Source organism: Oreochromis aureus, linkage group 19 (assembly GCF_013358895.1).
Source record: "Oreochromis aureus strain Israel breed Guangdong linkage group 19, ZZ_aureus, whole genome shotgun sequence".
Lineage (NCBI taxonomy): Eukaryota > Metazoa > Chordata > Actinopteri > Cichliformes > Cichlidae > Oreochromis > Oreochromis aureus.
This window is the reverse complement of record NC_052960.1, coordinates 3,460,934-3,486,330: the sequence shown is the minus strand read 5'-3', so window position 1 is coordinate 3,486,330 and position 25,397 is coordinate 3,460,934. Positions and strand designations below refer to the sequence as shown.

The 25,397-nt window shown below is 41.0% G+C and overlaps 3 protein-coding genes across 3 annotated transcripts; 2 read left to right on the top strand and 1 right to left on the bottom strand.

Annotated features, from left to right (window-relative positions):
- Positions 1-13: 13 nt before the first annotated feature.
- On the bottom strand, positions 14-6,255 carry tmem54a (transmembrane protein 54a). The gene is made up of 6 exons (XM_031728090.2): positions 6,094-6,255; positions 4,786-4,982; positions 4,340-4,399; positions 2,527-2,721; positions 2,301-2,438; positions 14-441 (listed from the first exon to the last, which is right to left on the bottom strand). Exons 1-6 carry the CDS (start codon positions 6,125-6,127, stop codon positions 316-318), a joined length of 750 nt encoding a protein of 249 aa, XP_031583950.1. The 5' UTR covers positions 6,128-6,255; the 3' UTR covers positions 14-315.
- Positions 6,256-9,351: 3,096 nt separating this feature from the next.
- Positions 9,352-11,986, top strand: zpcx (zona pellucida protein C). Its single transcript, XM_031728057.2, has 9 exons — positions 9,352-9,805; positions 9,877-9,989; positions 10,058-10,131; positions 10,204-10,375; positions 10,460-10,565; positions 10,634-10,719; positions 10,791-10,867; positions 10,950-11,814; positions 11,912-11,986. The coding sequence occupies exons 1-9, from the start codon at positions 9,386-9,388 to the stop codon at positions 11,931-11,933; spliced, it is 1,935 nt and encodes a 644-aa protein (XP_031583917.1). The 5' UTR covers positions 9,352-9,385; the 3' UTR covers positions 11,934-11,986.
- A 487-nt stretch (positions 11,987-12,473) lies between these two features.
- Positions 12,474-22,587, top strand: pabpc4 (poly(A) binding protein, cytoplasmic 4 (inducible form)). Its single transcript, XM_031728086.2, has 15 exons — positions 12,474-13,080; positions 15,369-15,562; positions 16,977-17,092; positions 18,043-18,182; positions 18,793-18,887; positions 18,962-19,099; positions 19,189-19,284; positions 19,370-19,639; positions 20,968-21,058; positions 21,155-21,250; positions 21,378-21,508; positions 21,601-21,691; positions 21,776-21,906; positions 21,994-22,118; positions 22,220-22,587. The coding sequence occupies exons 1-14, from the start codon at positions 12,888-12,890 to the stop codon at positions 22,093-22,095; spliced, it is 1,884 nt and encodes a 627-aa protein (XP_031583946.1). The 5' UTR covers positions 12,474-12,887; the 3' UTR covers positions 22,096-22,118; positions 22,220-22,587.
- The last annotated feature ends 2,810 nt before the right edge of the window (positions 22,588-25,397 follow it).

The window sequence follows — 25,397 nt, the reverse complement described above, 5'->3', positions numbered from 1 at the left end:
TAGAAGTTTTCAGTTTTGTTTGGAAAAGTTTTAATTCTTTGACATAAGAATACAAAAAATAACCAAGTTAGCTTTTTTAAAGAAAACTTTTAAGCTACAGGTGGCAGCTCTGTATTTAAGACATCAGTACATTAAACAAAAAATCTAAATATTAAACCAAACCAGTAGTACTGTTTGATACAAAAAGGCTAGCCCTATTGTCGACTTGTCTTCATACATTTAATGTGTAACACCCCACGCTATACGACACAGCAAACCATGCTTTAGCCAGTGTAGCTCAACACTTCGTAACCTATTCTCTTAGATTCAGCTGCTTCAGAGTGAGTCACTCTGCACCTCAGCAGTGTTGCTGTGCAGCAGGTCATCCTGCTCTGTTGGTCCCGCTTCAGCGTCCGTCTCCCTGTATTGCAGTGTTGGTGTGGTTTCAGCAGATCTCCGCACCTGAAATATGAGTGATTTCACATGATCACAGGGCGCATGCTGATGTTTTCCAACAGGGGATGGGATAGAATACATAGCACAGGTTTACTTGATGGTGGCAATAAGATGTCAACTTCTAATCTCTTGATTAGAGCTACTGCGAAACTATATATGCACAAATTGGTTCAAAACACAAGTACATGTCATGCAACATGCATTGAGACAGGAGTGAGTTTGTTTTTTTTGTGTTTTTTTTTAACATGTAGCTAAGATGTTACAACCAAACAGTTTGGTTTACTGCTCACTTTTTCTTCAGAACGGATGAACACAAAGCAACTTTATTGCTCTAAAACTTCACATTCTCTGTCTAGTACTCACCGAAACTCATTTTTCAATCAGATTATTTCATATTTTCTAGAGTGCACAAATGTGTTTTCATTATTTTGGGTCATATCTGAGTTTGAGATAACCCAACAATCACAAAATTTAAGTTTTAATTGTGACAGGATTTATGTATGAGTTACTAGTCATTGTACTGCTTGGTTTGAAATTGGTCTATATTTAGCTGAAGATCTTGCAGATCATATAAGCTATGGCATATCTGTAGCACCAGTTACCGCTGTCCTCCATTTGTCTGTATTAAACTCAAACACAAATCACGTTGTTACTTATGGATACAATGAAGCCTACAATACAGGATTTTGGAGTTATCCATGTAACTTCAGGTTTAACCCTGGGTTTGAACAGGAGGACTTTACAAGCGTTTCATTAGCATTAATACATTATCATAAAACAGGACACCTGTTTATACTTGTGGATGCTGTAAGAAATCCACATGCAGCTAATGCCCGAATCATGGTTCAGTGGGAAAACTTTAACATCGGGCAACGCAGCCCACAAAGGGCTGGGCATGGACAGTTGGAGGGTAGGTTAGGGTTAAGGGAGATCACGTCGTGAGTTATGGAGTAGGTTTCCCGCTAAAGCTTAATTCGGACATTAGGCTGATTTATTCTTTACATTCAGATCGTTATGCTGCACCGATGCTTCAGCTGAAAAAAATGAATAAAATTGTGTTACGCACAAATGTTAATTTAATGGAAGAACAATTTTAATGCATCACATTCGGTATTAATTATAGGGCTACGATGACAGCGATCCGTTTCTTTACTTCCATAGCTGGCTTTTTTCCTTACTTCAAATAGGTGAGACCTTATTAATATGAGCACTAGCATACAGAGACACTCAGTCTGCTGCTATTTCTGCATCAACCTCTGTGTTTAACTTCACGTTTTCTTAAAATTATTATGCCATTTTTTCCTAAAATGAATCATCGCTTCCCTTATTTGCTCTGCTGCCACTCAAAAGTGATCAGTGATTGTAAAAACAGAACCACAGAAGGACAGCTGTACATGTGTGCTGGATGGATACTCTAATTCCACCAATGATAGTTATCCAGTCAGACAAGCAAGAGATATTATTCACACTACTGCAAAACAGAAGGCACAGGTGATAAGAATAGGAAACATGGTCGTTAAAATGATCAAATAAAACTATTCTTGTACACAAACTTTCTGTTGCTAGAGAGACCAAGAAGGACGTCCCACAGATATGATATGACACCTTCAACATCTTTGCAAATTTTCTTTTTAAACCAAATCTAGACATTATGACGTTTGGCTGATGATTAGTCAGCATTTACATGTCTGCCTTTTTAATATATATTTATTATAGAGAGATATCATTGTAAGAATGCCAGGTAGGAAATTATTATCGTTATCATTTTCCTCACAAAAACAAAATCCTAAAATTTGTTACTATAATGTGACCCTAATAAGTAATGTAACGCTAACGCTGCTGACATTGATCTGACTGTAGCTTACCCTGTTCTTCACACGTGGCCTCTTCCTGCATGGACAGAGGTAGAGGAATGAAGTGCAGACAGCAAAGCAATGGAAGGAGAACACCGCTTCCACAACAGACATAAAGATGAGCGGCAGCCACAGAATGATGGTGGTCGCCTTAATGAAACAAAGTGCAAAACTGATCACCACACAACAGTTCAAATCAGAAGTGGGGTCACTAGATGAATGTTTATATTAAACTTACGTAGATACGGGTGGGATCAAAGGGGCATTCATTTGTGATGCTAAAAGAGCTAATATTCTGAACGGTTTCGTTGCAGTGTGTCAGCAGGGCCTTTCCTTTGGACATAATGGCTGTAATCACAGAAACTAACAAGCCCACGGTGGAGGCAGACGCCAGGAAACCTGCTATGAAACTGAAGACCAGCAGGACCCATATCTGCAAAAACAACACGACGGAAACAGAGTTGGTACAATTCGAATGATCTTGAGAGTCAATACTTGGATGACCACCTTTAAGTACTATTCAAGAAAAGTTCTCCAGGGTTCTTGAACGACATTCAAAGCTTTGTGGGACTGTGGGGAGGCCAAGCCATGACTCGGAATGTCCCATTGTGTGTTTTTCCATCTAGGTATGCTTTTTGGGACTGCCAAAAAGCGCTGGGATTATTGTCATGCTAACAAATAAATAAATAAAATGAAGCTGTGGCCAATTCGACACTTTCCTGATGGAAAGTGTGTGATGGGTGAAAGTGTGTGAAGATCCATCACTTTTAACCTTCAACACTGACTGAAATGTAGTTCCAGATGGTGACAGAGCCTCCACCGTGTTTTACACATGGTTGTAGACACTCCATGTAACCCCCTCCTTACCTTTTGCGTACAGACTGACGCCAATTTTAACCAAACATTTTCAATTGCTCACCACTCCACAAGACCTGTTGCCACAGATTTTCAGTGCAGTCGACATTTTTTTGTCCCAATTTCATGGCTTCTTCCATTAAGACCATTTCTGATGAGGCTTCATTAAACAGTAAATGGATCAACTAAAGTGCCAGATACATCTCTGTCTCTGGCCATCTTTCTTAAAGACATGACTTTCAAATATTGTTAACCTACAGTTTTTTTAGTTTTTTTTTTTTTTAACCTGCCACTTCTTATTTATCGTTCACTTGTCCCATTTCCTTGGATTTCTGAAGGACACACTGCACATCAGGCTAAGATATGATAAGATATAAATTTTCAGCCAACAGCACTCTGGGAAAAACTTTGTGCAAAACTGCTATTTTATGCTTGTCAAACGGTTATTTTTAAACTGCAGCATTTTTCATAGAGTCAGATGAAGAAACTATGTTTTTTTTGTGAAAGGTTACTTGTAACAAAGTGCCTAAAGAAGCTATTTGAAATGGCTTCTTATAGGTCAGTGTTATGTGGATTAACAAAAAAAATCTCAAAAACAATCATCGGAACATTTTCAGATACAAAGACCGGACTGAAAATGGTTGAAAAAGCATCCAATGTTCCCTTAACAAAAAAACAAAAACAAAAACAAAACAAAACAAAAAAAAACAAACAAAAAAAACTTTGGACACTAGCTTTAGAATGCCTGGAGAACTATTGCTCAAGAGTCTTGATGCATGCTCAATCATCCAGGTAAGTAAATCTCCAAAAGTTGATTCTGTTCATCTGGATTGAAAACGCTACGTCCAGATGAACAGAATCAACTTTTGGAGTACTGCTCAAGAGCACTCCTTGGTAGCAAAATATAAGGAAGTGTGAGTTGGCTACAGACTTTTGAGCTGTAGTGTATGTTGGGAAGTGATAGAAATATTTCTCCATGATAGAAAAGATGACAGTTAGCATGTAGCTGATGCCACAGATTGTTCAATGAAAACACATCCAATGTTTCAAATATGTTTGGAGCTTACGCTTGCATGCAAGTATGTTACGTATTTAAATCGTTATCTACACACACACGCATGCACTGAGTCACAAACAAAAAGCAGGTTCTAACAGCAGCCAGGAAACAAGAGCCGTTTGGCAAAGTGAATATTTACCAGGATCCTGTTTTTCTTGTTTCTGGATAGCACTATAGCTGTTATTCCACTGATCCCTCCCTAAAGAAAAACCAGAAGTTCAACAAAAAAGGATGATTACTCAGACAGATGACGCAATAACATGACTCAAACATGCAGTTTAACATTCAAGTGACTGAGAGGACACTCCAACTGTATACTGAATGTGCCATTGTGATGGTTTGATCATGTTTCCGACTGTAAATTTGTCTGCTAAATTTGTCTCTGTAAATCTGCTTCTCCTACAGCTTTTCAATTGGTTTGTTTGTTTGTTTAATCCAGGGATTGGCCCTTTGGTGTGGTCAGGATAATGGAAAGATGTGTAAAGCCATTAATGACCCTTTATATATACGTCCTGTAATTTTCTCTCTTTTTTTCTTTTAAAATGCAGTATGTAACAGTACACAGCTGTCAGTCCTAGCCCTTACCAAAAGACCTGCCACGATAGCGATGATATTGGCGATGGGGTACACCAAATTCTTGCCCTTGCGTTGCATACTGATGTGTCTGAGCACAGCGCCGTGCACCAGTGCTCCAAGAATAAAGTTTACATGGCCCACCAGCACCAGCGCCAACCCCATCTTCATCAAGACTTTGTTGTCCTTGAGGTTGCCACAGCATAGTCCTGAGGGAAGCCAAAACCAAAAATATGTTATTTTGAAATCATGAGCTTAACTTAGCTTTGAACATGATGATCTCTGTCGGGGGGAAAACTGATAAACAGCCAAATTATCAATGCATTGTGTGTGCAGCAGTTCATACTTTCTGACAGCTGTGTGCATACTAGTTTATTAAATGTGATCTGAACTGAAATACGATCTCAATGTGAAACATTCAGACCTTGTGTGAAGTTACTGCAGACTTTACCGTGGCTTATGCAAAGTCAAAAAGGAAGCGGGGCAGCGGTTAGCACAATATGAGAACAAGGCAGTAACCACAATTATCCCCAGCCCCCTGCAGACAGGCCTGAAGATGTCTTCCACTGCATGCAGAAAATACTGCAGCTGTGGTAAGACTGCAGGTCTCGGCAGGCTCATGCTGCACTATTCTGTGTCCCTTGTTTTAAGAGGAAAGAAAAGTGAAGCACACATGTTAAGAGACCATGTAAGCAAATCCTGAACCAAACAAGACAAAGCTTGGGGGGGGGGGTTCAAACACTTATCACCACACAGAGGTGGCCCAATGGTCCGCTGCTCTCACTCACAGGTGGGTGCTGTGGAAATACTTGCAATGTTTTCAGTCATAATATTGGCAGTTTGTCCTTTGTTGCCACACATTTTCCCACCGCAGTGTAAAGTCTCTATTAGTAGCAGTAACAGTACTGAATCCCCGGTTTGAATAGATAAAGTATAAGCTAATCCTTTCACCTTTGTTTGGCTCCATACTTTTAAAGGATGCTTAGAAGGGTACAGGCTCCATACTGTACTATCCTATCCAAACTGTTAGCATCCAAGAATTCACAGCTATCCAAAAGATTCACTTGTATATCAAGGAAAGTCTAAAGAAATATCACCAACAGTAAAACCTAACCATACGATGGGTGGATTATTCTTAACTGGTATAAACGGCGAGAAAAACACTAAAATATTACATTATAATAGAACAATAACACTGTGGTTTGGTTATGTCTCTTCCTCACTGAGCTCCATGTTCAAAAGCACAGACCACGCCTAGAAATTTTAGCACGTACATTCCCCTGCTCGGTACCTGCCAGACTTCGTGAAAGGTTAACTCACCTGTGCCCGTCTTTCTGTTTCCTTTGTTTTTCATATTATTGTCATTTGTAAATTCATTCTCGACAGCTTTCTGACTCTATCGTTTTTCGGGGGTTGTCGGTTTCGTCTAAACGCTGCGCACCTGGGAACGCACGGGCTCTACCTGAGCGGAAGGTCCGCCCACGATACCTTAAAAAAAAAATCACTCAGTGTCGGTCGGAGACAATAACAAGGATTCATATGTTTCCAAAAAATGCAGCTTTATTCACACTGGCTATTATTATATGTTATTAGATTGTTTTTAGATTTTAAAAAAAGTGTCATGATCGTGATCCCATCCATTAACTTCCTTGTCAGGGTCGCAGGGGGGCTTGAGCCTATGCCAGCTGTCTTAGGGGGAGAGGTAGGGTACACTCTGGACAGGTCGCCAGTGTGTCGCAGGGCTAACACACACAACAATTTCCACTGACCTTCACGCACACCTGTGGGCAATTTAGAGTTACCAATTAACCCAACTCCACAAACTGCATGTCTTTGGATGTCGGAGGGAGCCGCAGTACCCGGAGAGAACTCCACAGAGAAACACCCCGGCCTGATGGATTCAGGACCTTGTCGCTGTGAGGCAACAGTGCTGATCACCATGTCACCGTGCTTCATGATTGTGTCATTTATTTACCACAACGGCAGGTTTAAGTGGACTCAGACAAACTTTGTCTACTGATGGGAAATAGTCTTATGCTTATGAATGCTGTTGACTGTAGCTTACATATTCTCTGCGAAAAGTATAAAACTGAACCTGGATTTAGCCTTCCTATTCTCCCAGAATGAGAATATAAGCCAATTGTTATTTACAGGACCATGCAAAAGTCTTGAATCACCCGTCATTTCTTTATATTTTGCAAGGAAATTGGGAATTAGTGCAGCTACTTCTTAAAACGTGTAGACTACACACATACATGGAAACAGAGTATATAAGGCACAAGCAGAGTTTGTACAAGTCTAACAAACCTCAAAGTCACACTTGCCGCCTTTTGTTCTGCTCTCATGCCACACAGTTTAAGTGAGTTGAGTTGCGGGTCCGGGGAGTATTCCTTTGTGTGTTTTTATATTCAGGTATGCTTTTACTGCATTGTTAGTGCGCTTGTGATCATTGTCATGCTAAAAAAATGAAGCTGTGGCCAATCAGATGCTTTACAGATATCAAAACCTGATGGTGCTTTTCTACATTAATAATCCCATTAATTTTAACACACCACTGTTTGAAATGGAGCCCCAACCATGACAGCACCCCCACTGTGTTTTACAGATAGCTTTCAGTGAAATATTTCGGTGATATATGCCAAGGTTTCAGCTGATCGCTTTCTGGGAATCCCTTTGTGCAAAAGTAATATTTCATGCCTGTGAATATATTTTATCTCTGACGGAGATTCTACTAAAGAAATGGGAACAATCTGTAAAATTCTTTAAGACAAAGAGCCGAAAGTTACAATTTAAATTTGTTTTTGTTTTTTTGTTCTAACGTGTCTGTTATGTGTAGACAAAAAACTGGTTCCTATGAGTTAAATCCCTTTTTAATGCTTAAGTGACTCATATGTCAGTGTTAAGTGTCTTAACAAATGTAAAACACAAAACAAAAACAACCAAACACTCTTCCAAAAATTGTCAGGTACAAGGACGGGACTGAAAATGAGTGAAAACGTGGCCAATGTTCAAAGAAAACCTTTGAAAGACCTCCAGAAAACCCAGTGGAAAAAAATGTCTCTTTGGAAGCTAAATGTAAAGAAATGAGGGAGGCTCAAGATTTTTGCACAGTACTGCATTTGCCTGCTTGAGCCTTATATTGCTGGGGAGAGACCTATGTTACAAATGTCAAAATTTCCTTACTTTGCACAATCACAACAATACCAGTGTCAAATAAAAGAACAAAGTGTTGGGCAAATGCTCTGTATTCAGTGGGTCTTAATCGATTAATCGGCTGTTAAAACAAAAAGCAGACACTCGTCTGTTCACAACCAGCATCAGTGGGGAATTAGTCACATTTCTAAATTTGAGATTTAGAAATCTCAAATTAAAAACCACATTCAGTGCCCTAAATTCAAAATAGCAAGCAATTATTTTTACCTTGTAACAAACAACGTCCTTATCTGACAGCCATCTCATGAGTTCTCAGTTAATCTGGGTTACGCGCCTGCCATGCATGACTTGCCTGGCCTTTAGGTGCAAGCATCATGCACCCAAGTCTCCTTTAGTCAGCTTTTTGACAATGGCTCCACCTAGATGAGGCAGAAGGTGGTGTGCTCCTGTTTATGTCTTTCTTTAATCATTTATAACCAATTTCCTCTTTTGTGCTATCCTTCAGCTCCTTTCATTCCCTGAAAGTATTCCAGAATTATAGTGTGATTTTGTTTTCTGCCATGTGTGACTACACACATCTAACACATGTAATCTTAAAACTTAAATCTCGAGGTTTGCTCAACATAGAAGAAGAGCCAGAGTTAAATTACATGTCTTTCATCTACTTAATAGAAATATATAATTTTGAAGATTGTTGCCTAAGAAAATACTATAACATAAATGCAAGTTTTTTGGTGTTATTTTGTCTACTTGTAGAAATTAGATTAACCCAAACTATCCAAGTTTTCACAGCTTTTGGTTTGTTCAGATTGTAGCCGAGGAATGGCCTGCCAGAAAACTTAACCTACAAGTTTTCATGTTGTCACCAAGCCCACAAACACCTTACAAACAGGCATAATTCTTATATCCAGCACCATATTTTTTGTGTTTGGAGTCTACTAAAACAGTTTTTCATAATTTACAGTTCCATATAATCCTGATTTATCTTAAACTGGGCCTTGGTAAACTGGGGCCCTAACAAATTTCCCATGTGTGGGACTAATAAAGGTTATCTTATCTTGGTGCAGCTCTTCAGTGTCCCTCTGTCTGAAACAAGCTGTTTTTAGCTCGTCTCCATATAAAGCCACCCTGTCTTTATGCCTTTATGGAATAGCTCTCAAGAACAGGTTTAAACAGCAGCTGGTTGGGCCTTCAGTGGAGTGATTTCTAAAACCAAGTTCTGAACAACCACGAATGTGAACAAAATACACATTTTGCTTCATTTTATTTTGCATTTTTCACTAACAGCATCTTAGATGCGTCCCATCCAGCTGCCGTGGTGTTAACATTGAATACAGAATCATTTTGAGTCAGCTTCATTGGCTTGATTGCCAGCACCTGTCTCCACTATCGCTGCACCTTATTAATGACGCACTTGTCACAGGAGAATGATCTGAATTGTTGGTCCAGTTTGGGGCTCATGATGGGGACCACGCAGATATCTCTTTGTGTGCTTCTTAGTTGTTTTATTGCTGTTCAGTCTGTTCTGTATCACAATGGCAGATTCACCCAGGATTTTGTGGGAGTTTATGAAAATCGAGTGCCTTTTTCATTTGGAAGAAACTTTGATTTTACTCCGCAAGACACAATCTTCAGCTCCTGGCGATCCTGGAGCCCTGACTTTCACAGGCTAGCTGGACTCTCTCCCTTCCTCAGTGTTCCCAGAGTACAGGTGTATTGTGATGCATCGACACTAACCGTGCTGGTTGATAAGAGTGTCGGTGGTCTCAAACTGACTGGAGAGGAAATACAGCTGGGCAATGGCTGCTTCAGCAATGGAGAGCTTGCAAATGAATTTGTCTTCACTTATGGTTTTGATGAATGTGGAACTGCACCTATGGTGAGAATAAAGTTCTGTTGCAGTTCTGCATCTTTTTATGAAGCCTTTACCAAAACTGCACCATCTTACAGGTGGAGGACGACTTGGAGGTGTTCACCAACACCCTGTTCTTGAATTTAAGAAGAATTTCTCCCACCTGGTGGAAAACCCCCTCTGCAGTCCACGTGTTCTGTGTTGCAAAAAGGTGTGCTGTTACTTCAATGTCTGCAGCTAGTCACCAACCATACTTACAGTAGGTCCATGTATTTACAGGTTGAAAAATATGCCAAAGTTTAGCGACACAACGCTTCCTGAAAATGATGACATTAGCATCAAAGCCATGAGTCGTAAGTAATAAAACTCATCCAACGTCATGTTTTAGCTGCAGCTTAATTTGTAAACGCAGTTCTTTCCTGCAGCGTCCTGGACGAGCGCAGCACAGTCAAATGTCTACAAAAGAGGCCAGGCTGTCAATCTTCAGGTTTTGGCTAAAACCGGAACAAATCAACAGGTTTTCATCAAGTCCTGCTTTGTCTCTGTGTTCCCTGAGCCTCGGGCCAAACCAAGGCAAAGAGTCATATTTAACAAAGGGTAAGTTTTCAGTTGGGTGTTTACCTCAACTGTTTTTGTTATGTCTAACCTTCTAATCGCCTGTGATATCACTGCTTTCTGCAGGTGCGTAACCCCAGTGGGTTCCTCCACTACTATAGTGACGTTTGTAGCCTCCAACACAGCAGATGCGGTTAATTTTGTTCTGAACACGTCTTATCTCATTTCTGAGGTAAGTCTCTCGAAACTGATTTCACTGATGTGCAGCTCTGAACTGACTTGTGTACTGTTCTCTACAAGTTGTATATCCACTGTAGCGTGCTGATCTCAGGCCAAGGTGTCACCCCTGGCTCTAAGTCCTGCAACTACAATGTGATTGAATCAAGGTATCAATATTCACATAATGTATTTGTTTGTTTCTTTTTCAAATGTCCTATAAATGAAACTTTCCTTTCAGATGGGAGGAACTAAGTGGTGATTTGGAGGCATGTGAGTGCTGTAGCTCAAGGTGTAAAGGCAAAAACCGTCCTGGTGGTGAGTGTTTGTTTTCTGTCTGAAGGTGATGGAAGACAGAAATAAACTTTAGAACTGACTTGCTGCATGCATGTCGTTTCAGATGCCAAAGCAATGGTCAGCACTGGTCCCTTTGTCATTGTTGATGAAGATGGTGAGAGAACTCCTCTGCCTTCAGTCTCCGAACAAGAAACTGCTAACATCCCAAACTCCATGCAGTCTGCTCTTCCAGATCCTGCTGATGTGATAGTTTCTGCTGCTTCTATTCCAAGAAGCAAATTCAATGCTGGCCCAGAGGGTGTAGTGGTTGTGAGTCAGGACCCTGCCACCAGGCTGACGCTTTGGCTACCTGAACAGGTGCCTCCTCAGTCTGACTCGAATGATACTCCCACACTGCGTTCTTCAACCACAGATCATGAACCTCATCTGAATCCAACCAATGAGATCAAAGGTCAAAGTTTCAGTAGTCTTTCTCCGTCAACTATGAATTTGCCAATTATGGTTAACGGGTGGAAGATTCCTCCACAACCAGCAATTCCAGAGGACTTGAAAAGAAAAAGCCGGTCTGGAAGATCTGGGAACTTTGACAGCAAAGAGGAACCGGTTGACTTTTCTCTGCCAGCTGAGATTAGTGTAAAGTACCTTATGCTGATTAAAGGGCCAAATCCAGCAGAATTGGACAAGACAGCTGCTGTAGAGGAATCCCAAAGTGAAAAATGGCTGCAGAATGAGATTAAGCACCCAAACCGTGATGACCTGCCCCAGATGCTGACCGATGGTGCTGTGATGCCTGAAGGAACACAGGAAATCCCACCAATAACACGCTCCAAACTCACCTTTTCCAAAGCTGCTGATGGGTCGCAGACGCTGAGTTATGAGGAAGAGGCAGTGGTGCAGAAGAAAAGTCCAGTGGAAAGAAAACAGTTGAAACTAAAGGGGCTGCAATCAACTTTCTTGAATTTGTTGTGGTAAATGACTTGTTTGCAGTTAGCCGGCAGACTGTTTAATGCATGTGAAGATGGCTGATTTAATTGTTTTCTTCTTCTTTTTTTTTTTTTTCCTCAGGAGGATGAAGAATGCAGAATAACCACGGCTTACTTTAAACTTGTACTTGAGATAAATAAAACTGATGTACACTAATCTGATCTCATTACTTTTGCTTTTTTAAATAAAAGTTATATTTTTATTAGTCCTTTATTTATCCAGGTAAAAATCTCATTTCCAAGAGAGACCTGGCGTCATAGCAGCGAAAGCCTGAAATACAAATCGCATTTATTTTTTTATTTTTTTTTTAATGACACTGCCGACTAAATAAGGCAGACATACTCATTCACAGCATTTCGCCACCGGTGCTCATTAGTGCATCACTTTTTTTTTTTTTTTTTTTTTTTTTTTTTTTTTTTTTAAAAGCCTGTTTATAAAACGCTCCATCCTGGCTACAGTGAAAGGCTTGTATTCCCACCCAGATGTCGCTGTAGGGAGCTGGGCGCTGTAGTTGGGACAGTACCATGTGCGCTCTCCCTTTTACGCCGCATGCTCAGTGTTTTTTCTACCCCAAGTTTGACCCTGGCCACTATTTCCTCCGCACCGTCACTCTCTATAAAGTGCCCATGCTTCCCCCCCGCAGTCTCTTTCCCCGGCCACAAAACAACCGTGAGTGTCCAACTCACTGTTCCTGAAAAACTTAAAATAAAAATAATATAAAAAATATAAAATCCACAAAATCTTAAAAAGTGCAGATCTACTTAAAGAAATAGAAACCTTTTAAAAAAAATAGCAAAATATTATTTTAAAAAAACATAAACATCAGGCCTCCGGCTTAACTCGAAGTTGTCGTCTTTTTTAAAGGAAACACTTCAGAAGACACCGGTCTTTATCGCGCTGCTTTTTCCAGGTTTGGCATTTTCAAAACGCCCGATCAGCTGTCTGTGCAGCGTGTCTTTAAACCAAAGCGCAGTTTGGATCCGGATTACAGACCATACCGACATTTTTCTGGCGTTTTTAAAACGAAGCCTTGCGTTTATCCTCTGAAATCAGCGATATGAACACAGCGACGGGGAGTTATCCGATGGCTTCTCTCTACGTTGGCGACCTGCACCCCGACATCACGGAGGCTATGCTGTACGAGAAATTCAGCCCAGCCGGACCGGTGCTCTCCATTCGGGTCTGCCGAGACATGATCACCCGGCGGTCCCTGGGATACGCTTATGTGAACTTCTCACAGCCAGCTGACGGTAAGCAGGGATGGGATAGCTGTGCTGTGTGAGCACGTTGCCTCCACAAGGCGTGAAAATGTTGACATAGTAGTAATGCGTTTCCAGTCTGCTATTGAAACCGTTTACAGAGCCCGAAATGAACGCAAATAAATTTGGTTAATGTTAATTTTGCAGTCTGAATTGTTCATAGCAGTTCTTTAGATTGGATCAGTTATTTGACCTACATAAGCACGTCCCAGTTCTTGAGTATGGTTGGTAATATAGCAGCCTGTGTGTGTCTCTAATGTAATTCAAGCCCCCAGAACATGCAGAGTTTAAACTGTCCTTAAAAGTTGGCCAAAATCAACAAACCATCCCCGTAAATCACAGGCCTAGATTTGGGTATATGAAGTCTTTTCCTACACCTTTTTAAAAACCAAAATGACCCATTTCTGTGCCTATTTAAAGGGCCAATGAGTTGAGTGAAACTAACTCCCATTGCCCTCTGCTGGCATGTTCACTGAAGGCATGAAAGAGACAAGCACAGCTGAGCCCGCTGCACTGCTTGTTGCTTGTTTGTGCTGCTGGTTGTGTGTAAATTCACTGCAGATTCAAATGGAAAAACCTGATCCTGTTTCTATTTGAATTTAATCCCAGCTTTAATAGCTGGATTAGTTCACTCACACTGTTGGGTTATGTGTTATATCCTCACCACTTAAAGCTGTTAATCTGTCATGATACACAAAAGTGAACGTATATGTAACCGTATCAGCAATGTTGTTAAGTACCTTTTGTGATAAAACTGTTTCCAGTTACAATGCAGGAGTATCAAAGCACTGAGCAAAGGTAGCAGGTGTTGTGGTTCTCTTTGGGGCCCGCTGACACTGTTTGTCCTATCAACAAAAAACACCTGTCACAGCTTATCTGCGCTCGAGTCAGTTACCAAAAGCCAAAGTAAAGGAGAGGTTACAAGTGGCTCGCTTCCAGGATATCATTCCGTTACAAACGTGAGAAGAGCCAAAAGTTAGAAGACACCATTTGTTACAAGAGTGCAGACACCAGGGGGGAGGGGGTGTTGGCTGTTGGACATTTAAATGGAGTCCTGAGCACGTGTCTGTGGGGCAGTAGCTTTGTGCCTGAACAATACAGCTACTAATGCAAACCTATAACAAAGCAGTTGTTAGTAAAGAGTGTTTCATATGAAACAGAGCGGTCTTCATGCTTCGCTGTGCTCCCTGCTGGATTTCTTAATGTCACAGTTGTATCTGTAAACAAACACAAACCCGGGTGTCGCTCTTCTGAGCATTCTTTTTAAACTTGTCTCTTCCCCATCAGTGGTAGAGAATGCTCTACTCATACTCCATGCCAGCACATACCTCTCAGGGCCCCTCTCTAAATATAGCTTCCCCCTGTGCAGCCCAAAACGTGCCTGCTCCGTAATGCTTAAATAAAAAGTGGTTAACAATAATGGGTAATTCAAGACCATTGATGGCTCTATTTTCTCTTCTAAACGACACATTTGATATATGAGGGCACAACAGAGGTCACTTTGGCCTTTTTTGAATAAAGTTTCCAACTCTGAACCTTCCCGAAGTCCCCGTTTTTTTGACAGTGACCACACACCTTCCCTGAGCGCACAGGTTGTGAAGTACAATTGCAAACCAAACTGCTGATGCCAGCAGACGCAAGGCAGCTCCGCTTTGTTTACCAGACACTTTCAGCTGGAAAGCCGTGTGTGTGTGCGTGTGTGTGCGTGTGTGCATGCGTGTGCGTGTGTGCATGCGTGTGCGTGCATGCGTGTGTGTGCGTGTGTGTGTGTGAACAAAAGGATGTTTGGCATGTGCCCACATGATGTGTGAGGGGGGGAAAGTGTGCATTTGCCTGGGCCTACAGATCACAGAATAAAGGTCAATGCAAACATAATACTGCTCATCTCAACCACATGAGCTGATATTCTGATAGTGTTTAAATGAAGGCCTGCTGTATTGCTAAGTGGCATGTGGCTCAGCAGCATGTGGTTAATCAGAACAGGGAGACATGTGCTCCAAGCTAGCCCACTGCAGCTGCCCCCCACACTTTTCCCAGCTGCTTGCAGAAAGCTCATCAGCCTCATTGTCTGCTGCAGTACCTTCACCCCTTTGGACATGTTAACGGCCTGTTTTAAAGCATTTAAACTGTTTTTCTCTTTTATTATTATAGTGCACGTGTTAAAAATGGCTGCGTTATTATTGTTGCATGGTATCAGCAGATAACAGACCGAAGCATGACTGATGTGTAAATAACCACCAGGGACCTTTCCTGTGACCTCTCTGCTCTTCCTCCGGCAGCTGAAAGAGCTCTGGACACCATGAATTTTGATGTGGTGAAAGGAAAGCCAATCAGAATCATGTGGTCCCAAAGAGATCCCTCCCTCAGGAAGTCGGGTGTGGGCAATGTTTTTATCAAGAACCTCGACAAGTCCATTGACAACAAAGCCCTGTATGACACCTTCTCTGCCTTTGGCAACATCCTCTCCTGCAAGGTACAGTTGACATAACACTGATTTATTTATGTTTTTATTTATTTGCTGGTTTGAAATTTAACACATATATTTAAAAAAAAAAAATCATGGTTCCAACAGGAAAACTAGTCAAATTCCACCTTGAGCTTAAATAAAGTGGTCAAATTTAACAGAAGCCTTTACAGGACAAATGTAAAAAAACAAAACAACAACAACACCTCAACTGCTTTTTACCTCAGTTTCTGTAAAATGCACCAAGTTTGCAACTTTTTGGTAGTTGCAGGGGTAAAAAAGGAGAAAAAGGAACAGGAATGTCCCCACACCTGTTTTCTAATTTGGACCTGTCTTTCTTTAGTTCTTCTGATCTGATGGTGAAAAGTAGGCTCTATCGAATATGCCCCCATATCGATGTCATAAATTAACTTTTCTCATCGTTGCATACTTTAATGCTTCATGCTTTACTTTTGTGGTCAATAACATGCACCTGAGGGAAAAAGCAAAATTAGATGCTTTGATACATTATTATTTTGTAAGATTGACAAAATAGCACCTTGAGCACAGTTATTTATCACACATTAAAATTTTATAGTCAGTAAATTATTGTTGTGGATAGGTGACTCCCAGGCAACATAACATAAGAACGATAAAGTGCCTTTATATGGTGTTAAAGGTGCATAAATGTGAAACCTGTGGCAGCTTTAGCTGTTGGTAGGTGGTTGTTAGGCAACATGATGGCATCACAATATCTGATATAGATAAGGACCTTCAGAGGTCTGAGATGTGCATGTGTGTTGCTGTTTGGTTGCTGAACTCCTGACAGATTTGGTGTATTATAGTGAGATTACTGTTCCTGTGGTGGATGCTCACATTACACATGGACAGTGTTTCCAGTAATAACGTCAGTTTATGTACAAATAATCCTTTAAAGCCAAAACCTCAGGATTCACTCCAAATGTTTGATTTCAGATAGTTTATAAGCTCCCCTCAAACTTTCTGTTTGTGAACGTATGCCATTTAGAAAATTGCCGGCTTAATTGATTTATTGAGGAGATAGAATGGCTTGTTTCAGACAGGCAATCATGCAAAGCTACTCTAGAAAAAAGTATAATGGATCCTTTTAAGCAATAATTAAACAGTACTGCTGTTTAAGCTTGTAGCCGAATCTGTTATAGTATCTTTAAGAAAAAAAAGAAAAGAAGGGAAACTTTAATTAAAAACAGTGACAAAATATATAAAAATTAAAATTAAATTAAAGGAGTTTAACAATAAATCCATTTAAAACAGCAAAACATCATTTTTTCTCTGGATACATCCAGACAAGTGATAAAACCGATTTGAGTCGCCTTACGCCACTCTCCAAATGTCGAACTTGCTTCAAAATGAAAGAACTGCCTTCATTCATAATCGTGTCTATGTGCGTCTCCCTGCCCTGTAGGTGGTGTGTGATGAAAACGGCTCCAAGGGTTACGCCTTTGTCCATTTTGAGACCCAGGACGCGGCTGATCGCGCCATCGAGAAGATGAACGGCATGCTTCTGAATGACCGCAAGGTGTGAGTGTCTGATAATCTCTGAACTGGAGGCTGAGGATGTTTAATGTTGTTGGAAGACTTTTGAAGAATTTGCCTGAATTTCAAGCTGACGTTGATATAATATGAAAGTTATCATGATATTGAAAGCCGCGGCTTATGTGCATCAGCTCGTGTTGTATTCTGTGTCTAATGTATAAATCTGACTTGTGTGTTCTACGTTTGTGTTGCGTGAACTGACTTTTTGTGTCTTTTTTTCAGTTGGTGAGCTTGTGTGTGAATAATATGACTAATACACTCATCTCTTACTGCCGCCAGTCTGACGATAGCCTCTAAACTAAGAGACGACAGACTAAAAACCTCTTACCTTTCCTTCCTACCAGTTGCATTTTCTGTTGCCTCAGTTCACTTGCTGGTCACCCATCTTGGAGTGTTTGTGTGTGTGTGTATGACCATGCTTGTGTGTTTTAGTGATGGATCGAATGCAGGAATGCAATACTGGATGGCAGAAGGGGAGAGGTCATCATGGCAAGGTATATAAGATCATTTGGTCCTCCTCAGCTTTCGTTTGTACTGTTCCTCCATCCCTCTCCATCTACCTCCACATCAAGTTTTGGACCAAGAATTAAGATGGTTGCCACTGTGTTGTCTAGCATGCCGACATATCTGCCTGCCTCTGGTGGTATTAACAGCAGTTGAATGGATTGTACGCGTTGTTCACCCCAGGAATGATGAGTCCCATGATGAAACGTAGCTGTGAATTTGTGTTGTGGATGTTGTCCCTGTTCTTGTGTTTGCGGGGTTAGGTTTTTGCTGATCATTCTTAACGTGGAACCCCGGACAGCCAGTGTTTTTGTAGACTGGAAAGTGGAAGTCAAAAGAGATGGAGTCTGGTTTGTTGTTTTTTGCTTTTTTCTCTTTTGTCAAGACTGTTTTCCAAGAGTGTGCCTGTGCTGCTCTTCCTCTGTCTTCAGGTTTGTGGGTCGTTTCAAATCTCGCAAAGAACGGGAGGCTGAACTCGGTGCCAAAGCTAAGGAGTTTACCAACGTATACATCAAGAACTTTGGGGACGACATGGATGATGAACGCCTGAAGGAGATTTTTGACAAATACGGTATATCTAAATTTGTTTCCTGATCGTTTCCAGATGAAGAGTTGCAGCAATTGCAGCACTGCTGCTACTTTTAGGTCGCTCTGACCACTTGTACTTGAAGTTTCACTGTAGACCTGTAACTTGGAAGGACTGCAAAACAAAACTTCTGTGTCAAAACTGCTCATCTTTCTTGATTAGGATCATTATGAGCAGTAGTGCAAGCCTGAAGGTGGTGCATCTGATTAGTGGGCCACTGAGGAGCATGCACATTGTGTACTGTGAATTTGTCCTCCAGGGGAAGACCTGGGAGTGATCAATCAACCAAAAAGACCTAAAGTGTGGTTTATTGCTCCACAGTCTTGCCAGACTTGGCTCCCTTTGACTTTGACCTCTCACCCAGAAGTAAATCCAATTCGAAGGGTCACTGTTTTGAAATAGTAAAGATAATCCAGTGCACACTGCAGATGCACAAATCCAGAACAGAACTTCCTGGGAGAGATAGTAGCCAGTGCACTGGGAGCAATTTGTGAATCGTACTTTTAATAGATGGAGTTGAAAAATGTTGTGCTTCACTGATATTCCTGTGTAGCCACATTGTTTCATTTTCCATCCACTTCTTTGGCCTGTGCAGGTAAAACACTCAGTGTGAAGGTGATGACAGACCCCAGCGGCAAATCCAGAGGGTTTGGATTTGTTAGTTACGAAAAACACGAGGACGCCAACAAGGTACTTGGTACTTTTGGAAATGTGTCAAGTGCACGTTTATCTGTTTTCTCTGACAAATATGGCTTCATTTAAAGGCTGTAGAGGAGATGAATGGCACTGAACTCAACGGAAAGACTGTGTTCGTGGGCCGAGCTCAGAAGAAAATGGAGAGGCAGGCGGAGCTGAAGAGGAAGTTTGAGCAGCTGAAACAAGAGAGGATTAGTCGTTATCAGGTCTGCAGAAACTACTGGTCTACTGGTTCTATATTTCAATGTCAGTAAATAAGCTGATGTGTCTGGATAAATCTTACCCTTTGTTTCAGGGAGTCAATCTTTATATTAAAAACTTGGATGACACAATAGATGACGAGAAACTGCGCAAGGAGTTCTCTCCATTTGGCTCAATTACAAGTGCTAAGGTAAAAGAAATCAGGCTGGTGGCTCAATACACTGAATAAATAAGAGACATCAACATCCAAGTTACCTACGCTGTCTGTATTTTAGGTGATGCTAGAAGAGGGCCGGTCCAAGGGCTTTGGCTTTGTCTGCTTTTCCTCCCCTGAAGAGGCTACCAAGGCTGTGACTGAAATGAATGGACGTATTGTTGGCTCTAAACCTCTCTACGTGGCTCTTGCTCAGCGCAAAGAGGAGCGCAAAGCCCATCTCACCAACCAGTACATGCAGCGAATAGCTGGCATGAGGGCCATGCCAGCTAATGCCATCATTAATCAGTTCCAGCCCACCAGTGGATACTTCATGCCAGCTGTGCCGCAGGTGTGAGAATCAAATTCAGGCTTGATGTGCATTTTAAAAAGGCTCTAATGAATTTTTTATATCAAAAACTGATTGCATTTCTGTGTTTAATAATGCACAGATGCTTTTCACGTTACAGTTCACCTTCATCATTCAACTTTACTATTTTTGTTTAGAGCTGTACTGTAGATGTTATTGTGAAAAAGCTCAAAGTGATTTCAGTCATAACCACTTTGGTTAAAAGACGACTTCTTTTGTAAAAACTTCCATTTGCAAACATGGAAAGACCGAAGCAGGCTGAGCAGCAGCAACACCTGTTACAGGACAGAGCAGGCATTAATGCCATGAAAAGTGGAGATCTGTTGCAAAGCAGCACCAACTTAATTCTTTTCCCCTTGAAAGCCTACAAGTAGTAAAGCCTGAAGTTTTTTCTGAACAGGGCGGTTTCTGTCATATTTCAGGCCTGCTTGCAGAACAAAATGACTGGATGTGCATCAGAAGTTAGTGAGATTAGTCTCTGGCTATGCAGCAATCCTTGGAAAAACTCAGAGACTATTCTAATGGTCGTCACACTGCATCTTTATTGTTGCTGAGGTGTTTAATACTGAGGTGTTAAAACTGGTCATTAAGGATACGGGGTGTCATCGAATGTTGTCTTTATGGGGGAAAGAGATAAATAGCTGATTTATGAGGACTGACTACAGGGTTTAAGGCTGGGCTCAACATGGACTGCAATAGCAACAACCTGGTGAATTTAGTGGAGCACGTAGCTGCTATTTCCCTATTACGGGGTGGGGAACTGCAGGCCTCGAGGGTCGGTGTCCTGCAGGTTTTAGATCTCACCCTGGGCCAACACACTTGAATCAAATGATTAGTTCATTACCAGGCCTCTGGAGAACTTCAAGACATGTTGAGGAGGTCATTTAGCCATTTAAAGCAGCTGTGTTGGATCATCTAACACCTGCAGGACACCGGCCCTCGAGGCCTGGAGTTCCCCACCCCTGCCTTAGGGGAACGTAGGGACAAAAACTGAGGTCAAAGGAGAGACTGGGGGGAAATTAACCCTTAAAAATGTTCATAAAATGAAGGAATGTTTTGCTCATAACATTTTCTTAAAATGGGACTGAGAGGAGAGTATGGTGCTGTCAGGGTTGTTTTGATTGCCTCCAAGAACCCAAAATATTTAATGCCAAAAATGAAATTTCAGTATCTCGAATGCTGATGGAAAAATAAAAGTTTGTATTTTTTCTAGCAAAATTGGAAAAAAGATTATATAAAATAAAATGAGTCCGATCGGCAGTTTTAATTTTTTTTTAAGATGATACATTTGACTTTCTTGCATTCATCAGGCTCAGAATAGGACTACGTACTATGCACCCAATCAGCTCGCCCAAATGCGACCAAATCCCCGATGGCAGCAACAAGGTGGACGAAGTCAAGGTGAGCCTGTGGACCATGATGGAGCACATGTCTGTGATATATTAAACTTTTTACCTATACTCACATTGTTTTTATCTGTTCTTTCATCACTTCCAGGGGGTTTCCAAGCAATGCCCAGCTCGCTGCGTCAGCCAGGGCCCCGTGCCAACCTCAGACACATGAGTCCTAGCAGCAGCACACAAGGCCCACGAGGTGCATTCACAAAAAATTTGCATCAGTTCGTTGACTACGGGTTTGGAATTTGAAATTCATTGATGTTGATGTTATAGAAATGTTTTCCGTGTTACTAAAACTGCAATTTCTTCCTCGTGGTTGCTAGCTGGTGGTCAGAGCATGGGGCCTCGTCCTTCAGTCGGAGTCTCCGGCCCTCGGGCCATGCCTCCTTACAAATACGCCACTGGTGTCCGTAACCCCAACCCCCAGGTGGTGCAACCTATTGCCTTACAGCAGGTATCACATCATCTTGCCACATTACCACACCCACATTAAGCGTCCAAATGTTGAAACATTGTTCCTCATTATGTCTTAACTGTGCCTTCCAGACTCAGCCAGCGGTGCACGTTCAGGGCCAAGAGCCTCTCACGGCCTCCATGCTGGCTGCTGCACCTCCTCAGGAGCAGAAACAGATGCTGGGTAAGACTGACAGTTACAAACAAATGCTGTTCAGGGCTTTTTTGGCAGATTTATACTCACTCACACTTTTTTTTTCCTCTGCAGGGGAGCGTCTGTTCCCACTGATTCAGGCCATGCATGCTAACCTGGCAGGAAAGATCACCGGCATGTTGCTGGAGATCGACAACTCTGAATTACTACACATGCTTGAGTCCCATGAGTCTCTACGTTCAAAGGTACCTCACTACCTCAAGCACACTGAATAGTCTGGTATCCATATTCTAAGCTGGGTCATGCTCATGCTTGTCGTCGTGTTTGTACAGGTGGAAGAAGCTGTTGCAGTTTTACAGGCACACCAGGCCAAGAAAGACGCCACCCAGAAAGTAGGTGGCATGGCTCCTACTGCTGCTGCTGCCACATCCTGAAGACTCTGAGCTATTCTAACTTGGTATGGAAATAGATATTTAGTCAAGCTAATCAATCAGATTCATTAGGCTATACATAATAAAGCTTGTGTGGCACTAATGGGAAGACACTGTGTTGTTTCAGAGCACAGAAAACTGAGAGGAGATGGGAAGAGATGCACTACACTGGAAAGCCCAAAGTCTTCTGAACAATCACACAAAAACAAAAATCAAGAAAAAAATGGAAAACCTTATTTTAAATGTACACTTTGAAAAAATATTACATAATGCATAATTTTGTAGTTCTGTAATACTTTTACGCTGCATACCAGATGCAGTGATGCAAATGAATCTTGGACAAAGGCCCTTTATTTTGTGGCAAAGGAGAGGAAGTAAAAAGAGCCTTGTTCTTTGTCTTTGCTTGAAAGCTTCATGTTGGTGTGAAATGACTCCTCCATCCTAACACGTTATCAACGGGTGTGTGGTAATTTCAATAAAGGGATGATATATCCAGGTGACTCACCTTGTGTTATTTTAATTGAGAAGGAAAGTGTGCAGAAGGAGAGAAGCATACCACGTAATCTGTGACACGTGGTGGAGGTAATGTTACGGCGTGGGCAGTGGAACTGGACCACCAGTGTTTAATGATGATGATGTGACTGTTGATGGAAGCAGCAGGATGTGATGGGAAGTGTGCAGAGCTATAGTCTCTGCTCAGATTCAGACAACCAAGCAGAGAGCACTACAGCGTGCAAATGGATAATGACACGGAGCTGCAAAAACAAGAGTTTACTCAAGGTAAATAAACGGGATAATCTTCAGTGACCAAGTCAGGCACCTGATCTCAGCCCAATAGAGCAGCTTTTGCTCATTACTGAAGATAAAACTGAAGGCAGAGACCCACAAACCAAGCAGCAACTGAAGGTGACTGCAGTGACAGCCTGGCAGAGCATCTCAAGTGATAAAACAAAGCACCTGATGATGTTCGTGGGCTCCAGACGTCAGCAGTCATTGACTTTTCATCCAAATATTAAAAACCAAAAAATCATCAAAAATAAATGGGGAACTATTTTAAAAAAAAAAAAAAAAAAAAAAGGCTGTAATTCAAAACTTTTAAACTCCTTAAATTAATGCTAAAGTCTGCACTTCAATCAAGTCTTGACTGTTTAAAATAAAATCTGCTGTGGTGGTGTACAGAGGCAAAACTGCAAAACCTATTAATGACCAAACACTAATGAACTAAAGCGCAACAGTGTCTGACAAACACTTTGCTACCAAGTAGTACCAAAACATCGTAACATCTCCACAAGTATTAAAAACATATAAGTTGTGTTTGGTGTTTTTTAGGGTGTTTGTTTTTTTGTTTTTTTAGCATTAAATCAAAAAGAAGGAAAAAAAGTCAAGAAAAGTTTCCCTATATTCAAATTATCTAGTGGGAATAAAAGTGGCTTTGCAGTGCTTACACATGACTGAAAATGCAAATTTTGCAAAGAATTAATAGGTTGTAGTAAAATATCAAACTCTATTTTTAGCTTGTCCTATTAACTCTTTTGAGGAATCTAGAAGTTTGCAATTGTTTTCTGCTATTTGTGATTAATTTCTCTGACGGTTTAAAGGACTGGGTTCAGGCAGAGAGAAAATATCTAACTTAGGAGAGACGTGTGGAAATTAGTTTGCAGGTGGATAATTATGGGTGTTGAAGGTCTACTGTCTTTCACTCCAGTGCAAATAAAGAAACACAATCAGGATGTTTTATGTTGTGAACACCTTTGGCAATGAAGGAACTGAATAGTTCTTTTTCCTCTTTAAGCTCCCTAATAAGTCATCGTGATAACGTGACAGCACGCACAAAAGGTTTGTCACCATCGCAGGAGAGAGTCCACAATAAAATGAATTACTGCTGAATTCCATTTAGCTTAAACAGCCACATATTGCATTTTATTGGCAGGGTTGGGTCCCATTATTCGGAAATGTCAGGTGCTGAATATAAATAGCATGGCAAACCTTGTAAACTCTTTTAAGCTCCAAGATGTTTCTGAGTTAAAGATTTTGCAGAGGGAGTTTGACTCTATTAGAAGTTAATGAGGAGAAAACAGGAGCCTTTAATAATTTTATGCCTAAAGTAATGAAACTCTAGGTCCTCTTGCCACTTTTGCTAAGTCTTCTGTTGGAAACCTTGGAGTAAGTTTTGACTCAGCCTTCACGTTAGATCCTGCTTTGCTCTTGTTTTTGTCACTAAGAAGTCTTAAAAAGTTGTGTTCCATTGTGTTACACTGTGAACTGGAAGTTGTTGCTCATGGCTTTACTTGATCAAATCTGGATTGCTGTAATTCATTATTCACTTGTCTCAACAAAACATCCTTAGGAAGGTCTGCAGACTGTGACTTCTAAGTCTTCTAAGCACTCATGTCACACCATTGCTAATTCAGTTGCACTAGCTCCCAGTTAACTTCAGAGTCCACATTAAAATTCTGGTTTTGCCTTCAGAGCTCTGCATGAGTAAAGCACCAGCATACATCAGGAACTCTTAACTTCACACATCCCCAGCAGGTCCCTGAGGTCATGTGATCAGAGAAGGTAACTAAAAGGGACCAAGCTTTTTCAGTGGCGGCCTGCAGGCTTTGGCTCTCTGTCTGAGCCTACATCTGTGGACGCGTTGGTATCTTTATTTTTATTTATTTTTTAAAAGCTAAAAACTCAGTTAAAAAAACAACTTCCTGCTGGATCATTTATTTCATCTTTATGTTTTTAGTATTTTGTTGTAAAATTTATCTAGACAAGTGCTATATGAAAAAATGTTACTCTAGATTACTTTAAACTGTAAAATAATGCACTGGATTATAAAGAATAGTTGGAATTTCTTTAGATTATTTAAAAATGCGTTATTCAAATTTTGCTGGCCACTGGGCGAAGCCATCACTGACACTGATGACTGACAGCATTGCTCTCAAAACGCTTGAAACAAAATTCTGTACGCTTGTCAATTACTTTTATTTTTGGCTTACTAACATGGAAGTTTGCCTGTAAGGGTTTCTTCATTTGTTTTGAGGGACCCATTGATAAAATTGTTTAACATCTTTCCTCTGCACCAGGCTGATTAAAGTTACTTATTTCTTGTAATTTGATTACATAGTCTTAATAACTAAGCTGGACAGTCTTGGACAAAAATAAATTAAATATTTTTCTTTTCAATCAAAGCAAAGATCGGATTGCATCGTGGCTTTAAAACTATAAATGTAGTCCAAATTAAAGTAAAATGCAGTTTATTGGCGATAATGGGAGATTCCTCCGACAGAGGGCGGTAGAGCTCACTAATCTGAGGC

Coding starts and splice junctions, on each gene's coding strand:
- tmem54a (XM_031728090.2), bottom strand. CDS start 6,127: ATGAAAAACAAAGGAAACAGAAAGACGGGCACAG. Junction 2,722..4,339: donor ACAAGAAAAACAGGATCCTG/GTAAATATTCAC, acceptor TTGTTTTTGCAG/ATATGGGTCCTGCTGGTCTT. Junction 2,439..2,526: donor TTGATCCCACCCGTATCTAC/GTAAGTTTAATA, acceptor TGTTTCATTAAG/GCGACCACCATCATTCTGTG.
- zpcx (XM_031728057.2), top strand. CDS start 9,386: ATGATGGGGACCACGCAGATATCTCTTTGTGTGCTTCTTAGTTGTTTT. Junction 9,806..9,876: donor AATGTGGAACTGCACCTATG/GTGAGAATAAAG, acceptor ACCATCTTACAG/GTGGAGGACGACTTGGAGGT. Junction 10,720..10,790: donor TACAATGTGATTGAATCAAG/GTATCAATATTC, acceptor CTTTCCTTTCAG/ATGGGAGGAACTAAGTGGTG.
- pabpc4 (XM_031728086.2), top strand. CDS start 12,888: ATGAACACAGCGACGGGGAGTTATCCGATGGCTTCTCTCTACGTTGGC. Junction 19,640..20,967: donor TCATGCCAGCTGTGCCGCAG/GTGTGAGAATCA, acceptor TGCATTCATCAG/GCTCAGAATAGGACTACGTA. Junction 21,509..21,600: donor AACCTATTGCCTTACAGCAG/GTATCACATCAT, acceptor TGTGCCTTCCAG/ACTCAGCCAGCGGTGCACGT.